At 37.2% G+C, this 12,461-nt stretch overlaps 1 protein-coding gene across 1 annotated transcript in view; it reads left to right on the forward strand.

The window, feature by feature from the left end:
- The window catches only part of NHLRC2 (NHL repeat containing 2), a 34,602-nt gene extending 23,868 nt beyond the window's left edge, over positions 1-10,734 (forward strand). The window contains exons 9-11 of the mRNA XM_014959060.1: positions 873-1,082; positions 2,208-2,433; positions 5,227-10,734. Coding sequence (XP_014814546.1) covers positions 873-1,082; positions 2,208-2,433; positions 5,227-5,492 — 702 coding nt within the window. The 3' untranslated portion in view covers positions 5,493-10,734. The remainder of the gene's footprint in view (positions 1-872; positions 1,083-2,207; positions 2,434-5,226) is intronic.
- The last annotated feature ends 1,727 nt before the right edge of the window (positions 10,735-12,461 follow it).

Below are 12,461 nucleotides of genomic sequence, written 5' to 3' on the forward strand. Positions count from 1 at the left end.
GCTGTGTTGATATGATGGTCCCTGGGGGAAGATGAATTTAAAGTTCCAAGTTACAGTTCAGACTAAAGACCTTTTCCCTTTCTTTGGATGATGCTGAACTAGAGCAAATGAGCTAGGAGTGCTTAGCAAGGAATGATGCAGGTTTGATAAAACTGGGAGAATCAGAGGAATTGCTTTTCCCTTAAAAAAGCTACCCAAGTTTTGAGAAATATTGTGGGTTCCCTCTGTGAAACTCTGAGATTGTTTTGCACAAGTGTTCTTCTGTGATGTTGTATAAGCCTTCATGTCTAGAAGGTTAACTGTATGTAGATCAAATTCATTAGAAGAGAATTAATTTGTTTTAATTTGAAGAATGAAGTTTATAACACTAAATGCTTATTGAAATTTATGTGGCAAATGAAATTTTGTTTCAGATAATGTATAAAACATAATAAACTTTTTTGCTGTTACTTTAAGAAAAAAACCCTCATCTATTTTTAGAGAAAAAATGATATAGAAGTTAGCCTGCCAGTTTTATTATGCTCTTATTATTTTGCAAATGTTTCCGGAACAGCAACAAACATTAGAAAAACAAGCCATTCATCATACTTTTTATACCAGAGGAGTGGGTGCCTTAGAAATTATGAAAGAGAACACTGAATGAAGTCCAAAGGAAGAAATAAAGTCTGGCAGGGAATGGTGGAGGGGGGGAATATGGGAGATGTCATTTGGTAAAGTATGATAACTGAGCTTCTAGGACACAGGCTTGGTAGCCAAGGTGCTCAGAGTTAGCGCTGGCTTCTGAAAATGTGGGGCGTAAGATAATGCAGAACTTCTAAATCCTGGTGGCTTTTATTTCAGATAAGTTTTTTTTGTGTTTTTGTTTATCTTAGATTAAGGTTGTAGATCCCAAGATGAAGAACTGTGCTACGCTGGCGGGCACAGGAGAGGCAGGAAATGTTATTGGTTCCAGCTTCACACAGTCAACTTTTAACGAACCAGGGGGTTTGTGTGTGGAAGAAAATGGCCGCTTGATGTACGTCGCAGACACAAATAATCATCAGATTAAAGTGCTGGATTTGGAAACAAAAATTCTTTCCATGGCAAGTAGTACTTATTTAACAGGCTGATAGTGGTTTTTCTTGATATAAATTACTATTACAGATTTCAGCTACCGATATAAAAATCATACAGCTAATAAGCTTTTTGGGCACAGTAGCTCTATGCACAGAGTGTTTTGTGATGACCTGGCAAATAAACATTACCTGTTAGCACAGTTCTTGAAAGTCTTAATTCTTTGGAAAGGCAGCTTTTGCACGAAAACAGAAAGTGATGATCCTCTAGAAAAGAATAATACAAACCCATGAGTTATTAAAAAATACAGCCCAGTTTTGCAGTATGAAAAGCATTTCATAAGCAGGTGCAACTCCCTTTGTAACAAGTGGGAGCTGAAATAGATAGTCCTGTAATTGAGCCATAAGGGATGATTTTGGGAGGTCAGTGACTTAAAGCAGGATACACAGCAGACTTCCAAGTTGTCAAATCAAAACCACTGGCATAACTGAGCGCTGCTGTGTTTGCTTATAAACATGAAGGCAAAACAAATTTGTGCTCCTGTCATTCTTACAATGGCACTATGTCTCAATGTTTTCATATATGTGTATACATATATATAACATAATGGTCCAACTGTCTTCCAGTATGTTTCTTGCATTTAGCAGTACACAATCTTGATGTGTGTTTAAATTTTCATATCATATAACATGTTGGTTGGTTGCTTTTCTGGGAAATTACCGTTAACTGTGCAACAGTTAAAATCTTGGATTTTATTACCAAAGCATGTATCCTACCACCAAATTAGAAGAAAATACTTACAAATTTTATTTAAAGTAAATCTATAATGCAAATGTTAACATTTTAAATTAAAAATATACTCTAAGTAGCAAATACCCTAAAGTAATTGGGGATTTTATGATCTTAATAGTAAATACTATTTTTATTTGGATTAATCAGTTTTACCTTTTTCATTTTAAAAAAAATCCTTTTGTCCTTCCCTTTTCTTTGTCACTGTAGTGTTGTTGCACTGTCAGAAAGTTTTAGTCCAGTAGCCATATTATCATGTGTTAGTTTTCCTAGTCTGTGTCAGCTTTGAAACTGATTGTATTGTGAAAGCCTGTTTGCTTTCAGTACAAATGAAAATAAATATTTTGTTTGATTTCTTCTGGTAGTTGCCTATCCTGAATCCTGAAGCATGTGATGTTCCAGATAACCTTCCTCTGCAAAAGGATAAAATAAAAAGCCTTCCAAAGCTGCCTAAATCTGCACCAAACATTCAGCTTCCTTCACTAACTGTGGCTCCTGGCCAGACAATTCAGTTTTTATTGAAGTTGACTCTTCCTCCAGATTCAAAACTGAATGAAGAAGCACCCAATTCCTGGTTTATCACCGCAGAAGGTAAAGTGCCTGTGTTGTTGCATCAGTTGAATGGGAGTAGGTAAGATACAAAGTGGGTTATATCACGACGTGCCTGCAACACAAGGGACCTCAGTCTGATGAATCAAAATGTCCCTCTGAGTCCTATGTTCCCACTTGACCTTGTGATGCAATACATGTTATTTAGAGTTGATACGTTTAACAGCTGGAGTGGGAAGATTAAAAAAAAGAACCCACCTGGTAGGCTGCTTTTTGCTTTAAGTACTACATGCTGAATTTATTTTATTTTTTAACTTTCTTGGAACAAGCTGCCAGTGAGGGCTTGCAAAGGTGCTGATCCCAGAACAGTGGAGCTTCTTGCTCCTTGGATGCTTCTCCTCTCCACTCTGTATGAACACCTCATCCCAGCCCTACCGTTTGTTTCTGGGGAAAAGCTCACCATGAAGCTGAAGCATAATCCTGAAAGAGATTCCTTTGCTTTTGTCTCTTCCAAAAAGTATTTGAGGAACTTCTATACGTAATCACTTTGAACCTACTTTGCTATAATTCATATTTGCATATTCCTGTTATAAGGCACACTTTCTTACGGTATGTCAAGGCAGCAGAAATAATTGGCCTTTCTTGCAAATTGTTTTGCTGCTTTCCTGTGTGACCCTGGACAACTCTTTCAGTCACTATGTACCTTGGTTACTGTGAAATGGGAATACTATTATTATATTGGAATAATGGAAACAGTATTTCAAGGTATGGCAGATTTCCTGAGCCTAAATTAATCCCTCTCAACTCTTAAGTATTCTAAAAGAGCACATGGAACATGTTTGCATGGTGTACAACTGGAGTGGTTTAATTCTAGCCATTGTTGCCATCCTTACACTGGAGATTGCTATGCCCATAACATGACTGGTAGAACAGACCGTGTCAGAGTTCCCTAAAATTCTTTTCAGTACAAAAATAGCATGGTTATCTGAAACACCTTGTACGGGCTGACCATTAGTGGGTGTTCAGATACAGGGCTTTCCAGTGGTCCAGCTGTACCCAAAAGGGGGAATCTACTTGTGCCTTTGGAAGTACTATGTGAAAGCCAATATACAAAATAACCCATATTTTTTTGATGCCCTTTGTGCACTGAAGGAGTTTTGCCTGGTTATGAAGTTACTCAGGTGTGACTCATTTGATTTAAGTTTAATAGATTTATGCTCTAGGAGAAAAATTTTTATCTCACTGGAATGTCAGTACTTCTAAAAAGTATCCCAAAGTAGGTGCTGTGTGCCTAAATAAAACCATAAACTAGTGTTCTTGAAGGTGAAGGGAGGACACTTCGCATTAACACTCTGTGAGAAATTTCTGAACCTTATAAACATTTGCTGTTAATCTCTGGGCACCCTAAAGCAACGAACGGTACAGAGAACTGTTACCTCTTGAACAAGATGCTCACAAAGCCAGCACAGAGCAGAGAAAGCTTAACTGACTGTTTAATGAGTTGCTGAACAGTTTTAAAATAAAGAAAAGCCTAGAATTTCACTTTATTTAGTGTCTGTGTCAAGGTTTTGATGTTGAAATGGCATCATTTGCACTTGCAATAGATTTTTGAAAGCAATAGAGACAGCAGTTATATTTCAGTTATGCTCACTCAGTTGTTGCACTGCATTGGAAAACATTTATTTTTAGAAATGCTTCTAGATTTTAAAATTATATTAATTTCTAGTAATTGTTCTCTGGCTGAATTTACATGCCATATTGGCTTCTGCAATGATAAATACTTCTCAATAGTTATCCCTGCTTGTAGATGCAGTTAAACTGATCTGCAAGTAAACATCTCCTCATCTGCTGACTCGGCTTTTGTTGGCCAGCTTTCAAAGTGTCCATGTGGTAGCTTAATTAAATTGATTGCTTTTAAAAGCAGTCAACAAATACTGCACAGGCCCTGCGATTTGTTTATATGCCTCATGATTTAAAGTAGTTTCTCGTCCCAGTTTGTGCTTTTGGAGCACAAGTAGGCTATTTCCAGGAGAGTCGGCACGCTCTCTGGCCTACGGAATCTCCAAATATTGTTGAAGTAAAGATATATGTGATAGCTTCAAGGGGTAGTAAAATTGGAGAACGTATGCAACCTAGACTCAAGAAGTCATTTCGAGCTTATACATTCTAGAGCCAACTTTTAGGTACTTTCTGAAAAATGCCAAAAAGAGCACTTCATCCATCTCACCGAAAATCAGAGTACAATGCGGTGAGCGAGGTACGTTTATGGTGCAGTTCATTTTTCAGTTCACGTACTCTTAAATATTTAAATAAATGTTAAATTCAAGTTTTGTTGTAACAGTCGGCCTGAACACAGCTAAATTGCAGCAACCCACTGGTAAAGCCAACACTTCAATTTGGAAATGTCATCATTTACCTGCAGTTTTATGCATTTATCTTACCTGGAGTATAACACCTCTGACATAAATGTATAGCAGCCCATTTATTTACGGAGTTATGCTTGCATATCTCAAAATAAATTTTAATATCCTCTTAAGAGCTTATAGGACAAATTGCAGATCCATTGCATTTAAATAAGATGTACTGTATTTATAGCTATAGTTTTGAAGCAAAGCTGTGGATCTTTACATCTTTAAGTGAATGCTAAAAAAGCATTTGTAAATTAGTTTTTTTTTTTTTTTACCATAAATGGAAAAATCAAGAAGGAAATTTCCCCTGATGTTGTGTATGGAAAGAAAGTCCATGTTGTCCTGTAGGTAAAATTAGTGTTTTCTGTAGGTTTCAAGCACGATGTTAAATATCATCCTAATGATAAAACTTGTGATTCTTTTACAGATAACACCTGGTTGCTTCAAGGACAGTGTCCGTCTGGAGAAATAAAGGATGTTTCTTGTCAAACTGTCATTCCCTTTCAGTTACCCGGGCACTGTCTCTCGGCTGAGGCTCTCCTGGCTGTCAGAGCGTGCCTCTACTACTGCAGCGCAGGGAGCAGTGCCTGTATGATGGCAGGGGTCTCCTTCAGCCAGCCTTTACACATCGCTGGTGCAAACCAAGGCAACTTGACTCAAGTTGAACTGATCCACACCTTTTTAACCAACTAACCCAAAGGCAGCTCACGTCACGCTTTATTTTACTCTCCGCTGTTTCTGCAGGAGGAGATACGAGTAGATAATTGTCTGTCTTCTGACAAAGCTAAGAAATAATATACTTGGTAAAATGAAGTAGAGTTCCCTACAGCTTTCTGTGGAAATTTTATCACCACAACCTCATTTCTTTTCATTACAGTAGCAGCAATAATATTGTAATACACTAGACTCTGTTGCCAGTTGTGGATACGTTGGATGGATGCCATTCTAAGCAATGAGCAACAACTTTGAGAGTCCTTTGGAAAGAGCTGGTGTTACTTTGTGATGTTACTGTAAGAAGTTCTTTGCACTGCACACACTGTTAGAATAGCTAGATCATTTTTGGACTAACACTTACAAATTCCTTTTGTGCCCTTATTAAATTTTAATAGAATGTCAGAACAAATAGTTTCTTTCTCTAGGTTGCAAAAGAAATGTCTTGCTTATTTTTCTGTGATGGCATTTGACACGTATTTTGAAAATACATCTTAAACTAGGTGCAGCTCTAATTTTATGCAAACTGAGTGTTTTGCTTAACTAGATACGACTGCCTTATGTGAAGAGCAGAGTTTCATGGAAGAATTTCTGTGAAATGAAGTGTTCAAGTTCCTACAGAAGGATTTCATGGTGATTTCTAGCAAAGAATGTGCCTCTCTAATCTGTACATATATATAAAGTAAAAAACCCACAAAACCATGCTGGAGTTTTTCTGATACGTACCAATTTACATTTTGTAGTAAGTGGTAGATAATGGTTGAATATCTAAACTGCAAAAATTAAATGTCAACCATTTCAAGCACAGTGAATCACTTCCCTTTCCTACTATTATGATTTCTCTGTAAAGACTTGTCTGAAGACTTCTGTCTTGCAAATACATAATATTAAGAATAATATTAAGAATAATATTATACTCTTGAAGTCTGATTCAGAGTCTTTTGAAGTCACTGTTAGTCCCCCGGTTTGTAATAGCGGCCGCTGAACCAGAACAATATATTTAATAATGGATTATTTACATTCATATGTAAAGGTTATGGACCTTTGCTAGAAAACTGGTAACCTAATCTTTGAGTAAGGTGTTTTAAAACCATATTACAGAACAACCTTTGGTGGTTAAGTGTTTTGCAAGTAAAATTCCTTCAATTTGCCATTGTAAGTAGCAGGAATACAGGAGAGAATGCAAGTTTTTTACTTGAACTGGAAGAGTTTTCACAGTTCTTAAGTGGAGTTGGATTAGGCTCCGTGCTCTGAGAAGATGATTTTAAGTTTGAAGTTAGTATTTTTACATATATTAGAAAGTACAGTAAGGAAAGAATTTTTATATAGTCGTTTCTAAAACAATCACCATTGTTCCTGACACCTGTCAGTAAATCCCCAGCATGATTTGTTGTTGCTCTTTATTACTTAAAGGCTGACTGAAATGTTGGTCATGAACCCAAGAGGCTTTTGTTTTAAGGGAACCATATGGACTGGTGTGGTTTTTCCTTCCATTGAAATGCCAGTCTATCTGCGAGGTCTCTGCAGTACCAGAAATGGTTATTATCTCACCTGTCAGCAAGGCAAGGGCTGAACTATTATTTTTCTTGTGTTTGTTTTTAAAGCAACTTTTCTAATTCAGTGTTTCAGCACCTTTGGTTAACCCTCTCAGTTCTTACATGCCATTTTGAAGAAGGAGAAAGTTTTGCTACTTTGATCACAGATTGCAAATGCTACTGGAAGTATGAAAGTAAAGAAACCAATTTGGGCATTTATCATGTTTTAGATTTTAGTACAACTCACTCCTTCAAAATTTTTTTGGTATTTTTTAACTTTGGATTGTATCCAGGAAACTTTAGATAAGCTTCCAGCTAACTCACAAATTTTCTGTTGCTTACTGAACAAAACAAGCATTAGTTACAGAAGTTTAGAATAGTGGACTAAGCTCTTACAGTTATCTTGAAAATATAATTCAGCAAATGGATTTTTTCCCCCTCTCATTTTCAACTAGAATGACATTGTATTTGTCTATCTCAATTTGATGAGATCATGAAGTTCTGCCTGAATTCCATTATTCCAAAAAAAAAAGGTCAACAAATCTGTTTTCTTATTGACACTTTTTAATTACTGTATTGCTGTGGGGAAAAGACCATGTATTCCTAACTTTATTTAACTATAGAGTGTAATGTTTAAATATGGTATTGTAGATATGTTTTTTCTAACTAAATATGTAAATACAAAAGTGTGTTTATGTCATATCCTTCTTGGTTTCAAGTTTTGACTTTTAGTAACTGTGTGTAGACACACTCAGAAGCTCTAAAAGCTTATTGGGAGAGGGTGATAGTAGGTAGTAGGAAAACCGTTACACAAACATGAAGCTGAAATCGAGGATCAAGCTGTAGCCAAATTTTACACGATTATATTTCAAGGGAAATAGTTTCAGCTTTACTAGTGGAGAACAGGAATGTATCTGTTTGAACCCATTTTTTCTTTAAGTCCGTGTCTTGTGGCAGATGACTGAATCTTATAGAAATTAGGGGAGTGGGGGGTGGTATACTATATCTGTGCTACCATTACTCTTTCTACAAAACCTCAGAGCATTTCTGCTACTGCACCATAATGGCTTTATGCTAAAGGAGAGGCAGAAGGTGTGATACCATCTCAAAAAGACACACAGACCACTATTTACAAGGAAAGACTGTATATCCCAAAACGCTTTCCCCCCCATATGCAGTAAGTCCTAACCCCTTTTAGGCAAGAACCCTTTTAGTTTTCACTGGAGATCTGCTTTTCCTGACTCACTTTAGTGGGTTTCACACAGGGACACTGCTCCGATTGTTCTCTTTCATCATCTTAGGAGCATTTCATTCTCAGTGTGCTCCAGCTCTCGCTGATGAGGTTACTGGGGTTCCTCTGCTCCTCGCGCAGTCTGTGTGTTCACTGGCATTTAATACTATGTTTTGTTTGTCCAAGAAATAGCATACACATTCCTGGAGTCATTCCTTCTGTTTCTCTTGTGGTGTACAGACATTTGAACATTCTACAATTAGAAAAACATGTTTTTTAGAAGCTCATGATGTTTAGGGATACTATTTCCTTTGCTTCCTCCAGGGTTTACAAGATGCTTTTAACAGCAAAGCAACAAGTGCCATAAATGTAATGAGGCAGGCAAACAGAATAGCTTGTACAAGGTACAGAAAGTTATTTCAGTTAAGTACCAGAAAGCATCTTCAAAATATTATTCAGAAAAATAGAAAATGTTATTGCTGTGTCTCAATACTGAAAAATCAGATATACTGATGACTGCTCTCTCATTGTATAGTGATCTAATTATTAGTGTTTCCTGATAGAAAAATTCTGAGCAGGTTGGCTCAGCACTCCCAGATTTGTATCCTGCAGTAAGAGTATGTGATTCAAAGCCTTTTCAAAACATGTCTTTCTGCTGACTTTAATAGGATTTGCATCAGACCTTAATAAAGTAGTGCATTACTATAGTACATCTCTATAGCAAATCTCCAAAGAATATTGGTCGTGGTTGTATTGTATAATGGAAACAAGTTCAGTGGCATTTGCAGTTTAGTTCTAGTGTTTACTTTCCTGGAACAGCTTTTGGTTTTGAATGAATATATTAATAGTTCCATGAGATGTTTTTAGAAATTTAATTTAATTATAGTACAATATTCTTCATTATACTAGGAAAAACATAATGTGGTTTGTAAGAGGGAGCGTAATGTATTTTAATAGCTTTTTCATGTTGTTTGAATTCTGTAGTAACTTTCTGTTGTTTGTTCCCTTCTGTTTAAAGAAGAGGGGGGATGCTGGCTGCGTAAACCTAGTGGTGGGCACATATTTTATCCATACATTTTTAGTTGATTCCTTTTTGTGTTACAGTCTCACATGTCATTTTAGGCTTTTCTACTGGATGCACTTCTTCATAGTTGGTGTTTCTGCTTGTAGAGCACTATGTTTGTGTAACACTGTGGGAATGCCATGATACAAAGCAAGTACAGGTGAGATGAGTAACACATGAGAAAGTAGTTTTATAGCATCATGTAAATGCCTTATCTGCTTACCCTTAAACAAGGTGCATATGGCTTCCAGCACATTGTATATATTCTTATTATACTTTTTTTATTCCGATGGGCAAATCTTGTAACTCAAAACAGTGGGTAAAACTATTTTTTGTGAGAATGTCAAGAAATACTTATTCTTGATCTCTTGCTCAGAGGAGGAGGATGATCAGAATGAAGTGACCTTCCTTCTCATGCAGGGGCATATCCTTCTCTTCCTTTAATTATTATTTATTTTAGCAAAGAGACTTGTATTATTGACCATAAATTCTTTTGAAATTTTGATTCTTGACAAGGTTTTCTACATACATGGAAGCTTTAAATGCCTGGCTTTGTAGAGTTACGAGGGATGGCTTATGGTTTAGCAGACAGTAATAGAGATTTATGTACATTCTTAGATCTGTACTTTTTTAAAATCGCTGTTATTCATTAAGACTTACCTCAGAGACATGTTGCAGCTAAACCCCCACAGAATTGTCTTAGTAAACTCTGTATTGCAGCTCAAATGTAAGTTTTCCTGCGTGTATAATGTGCAAGAGCTGCTGTGACATGTTGTGTGTGTGTGTCCTCCAGGCTGCATTTGTGCTACCTGAAGAGAATTTACCATGCAGCAGCTTATCAGCCACACGCAGTAACTCTCAACTCAAATCTGCCACCTTACTTGTTCATATAATCAATTAAAATTACTGATTTATGTTAGAAAAGATTTAGTACTTAGAATTAGTCATCATAATTTTAATTTAAATTGGTTTGTCAGGGATTAGAGGAGCTTCTCTGTCCTGAGCAAGGAAAGTGTAGGAACGGTGACAATTGTTGCCGATAGTTGTTGAAAAATGTGAGACCTGGTTATTTTTTAATTAAACCACCATATCTGTCTTTGTATTCTACAACAGATCATGAATTTACAAATGGTATTTATAATATTTTACATTCCGTTGTATTCATATAACCAAATAGGATTACTGTCTTCCATCCAAAGCAGCTGTTCTTCCGTTTTCAGGTTTCTGTACTATCGTATGTAAAATCACTTACTCTAGTTAAGGATTAGGATTTATTCTTATTAAGGATTCGGCACACCTGTGATTGAGTTTCTGGGTTTATCTTAGTTTCCTCTCATAATATTATGGGGGATTTTGGTTAGGCTTTTTTGGATCTATTTTCTCCTCCTGTAGTTTCCCCAAGAATGAAATGCAGCCAGTATCTTGTTCCCATGGAGAGATGCAAGTAGGATAAATCCCTCCACCAGCTCCTTGTCCCTCCCCTGCTTCAGGACTGAGGATGTGAGCACTAAGTGTATAAGGCTGTCCCATGTAAAGATAACACTCCAAAAGGGTGCAAATTCAGGGACTGGAGCAATAGGACAAGGGGTAACAGTTTTAAACTGAAAGAGAGGAGATTTAGATTAGATATTAGGAAGAAATTCTTTCCTGTGAGGGTGGTGAGAGCCTGGAACAGGTTGCCGAGAGAAGCTGTGGCTGCCCCATCCCTGGAGGGGTTCAAGGCCAGGCTGGATGGGGTTTGGAGCAACCTGGTCTGGTGGGAGGTGTCCCTGCCCAGGGCAGGGGGTTGGAACTCGATGATCTTTAAGGTCCTCTCCAACCCAAACCATTTTATGAAATGAGGTGAGGATTTCAGGGTGAGTTACACCACGACACTGTTCCTCAAAATGCACAGCCCTAGTGCAGACTGACTTTCTGGGGTTTCCTGCTTCCTAGGTCTACTTCTCTTTACAGCCTGTAAGGTCTTGCTCCATAAAGGTGAGAATTTTCCCTTTATTATTCCTGCAAAAACCTTTATTTAAGATAACCTGGTAATAATTACTGAAATCTAGGACCTATCCAGACCTTCCCCCGTGGTTCTAGGTAGCATTCGAATCACATAATGTCCTCAGGTCAACTTCATCAAGCTTCACACTGATGCAGCTACCATCAAAATTTTTACCTTTACCTCTGGCCCTCTCTGGTGAGGTCCTGAAGGTCCTTCTAGATCTCCCAGAACCATCCCATCAAGCTTGAGTAGTTTATATAGGGATTATGATGGCTCTTAGTTTCAGGAAGCTTTGATACTATAAATGAATTACTTTGGCTATTAGGTGATTTAAAGGATGCCCCAGTTTGGTATCTTCTTGCAGATTGTGCTTAATTCTTCTCAGAGGGTAACACATTTCTGTCACAGCTGCAAAACTGGAAACCTGGGGTATAAGTTGAGGAGTGTTTGTGCAGCTATAATTGCTTGCTGCTGAGCGTACCTCTTTGTTGGTCCGTTGCTTTCAAGCCTACCAGAGAACTCCTTGTCCAATTGCAGGCCTTAGGGCTAAGCAAAAGAATTGCGAGTGTTTTTCAAGTTTTGCCTAATTCCTTTGAAATAATTTTGAGCTAAAGAAATCCCACTTGTACAAATCTGTTCATACGTCGGCCTTAATTTAATGCTCTGTACTCACCATGCCTCAGAAGAACAATATTCCACACTGTATTTTCCCCCTTTTGGCAAAGTATTTAGAAACTCAACTCATCTGGCCATTGTCAGACTTCATAGAAGGCACGATAATGATTTTACATTCATGTTTTTTAAAAATAAGAGCTTGTTTTTCAAGCTTTTGGTTAAACTGAACTACCTGGTTTTGAACCATCCATTCAAGGAATCTGTGCTGAGAGTTGCCTGGCTCAGGTAACTGGCTTCCAGATTTTAAAAATTTGGAGTTGATAGTCAAGCAGAGGAACAGAATTGCTAAGTGTTTTATATTTTGAATGTTTAACTTCAAAGCTATCCAGTTTCACTTTTAAAGGAGAATTAGTGCAATTAATACTTTCTCTTCTGTAAATCAGCATCAGTAATATACCATTAATCTTTGCATCGTTAAAACCTGTGATGGATCTGTGGGGTTTTGTAAAGAAATTAATAA

Source organism: Calidris pugnax, unplaced genomic scaffold, assembly GCF_001431845.1.
Source record: "Calidris pugnax isolate Ruff unplaced genomic scaffold, ASM143184v1 scaffold4, whole genome shotgun sequence".
In the NCBI taxonomy this organism is placed as follows: domain Eukaryota; kingdom Metazoa; phylum Chordata; class Aves; order Charadriiformes; family Scolopacidae; genus Calidris; species Calidris pugnax.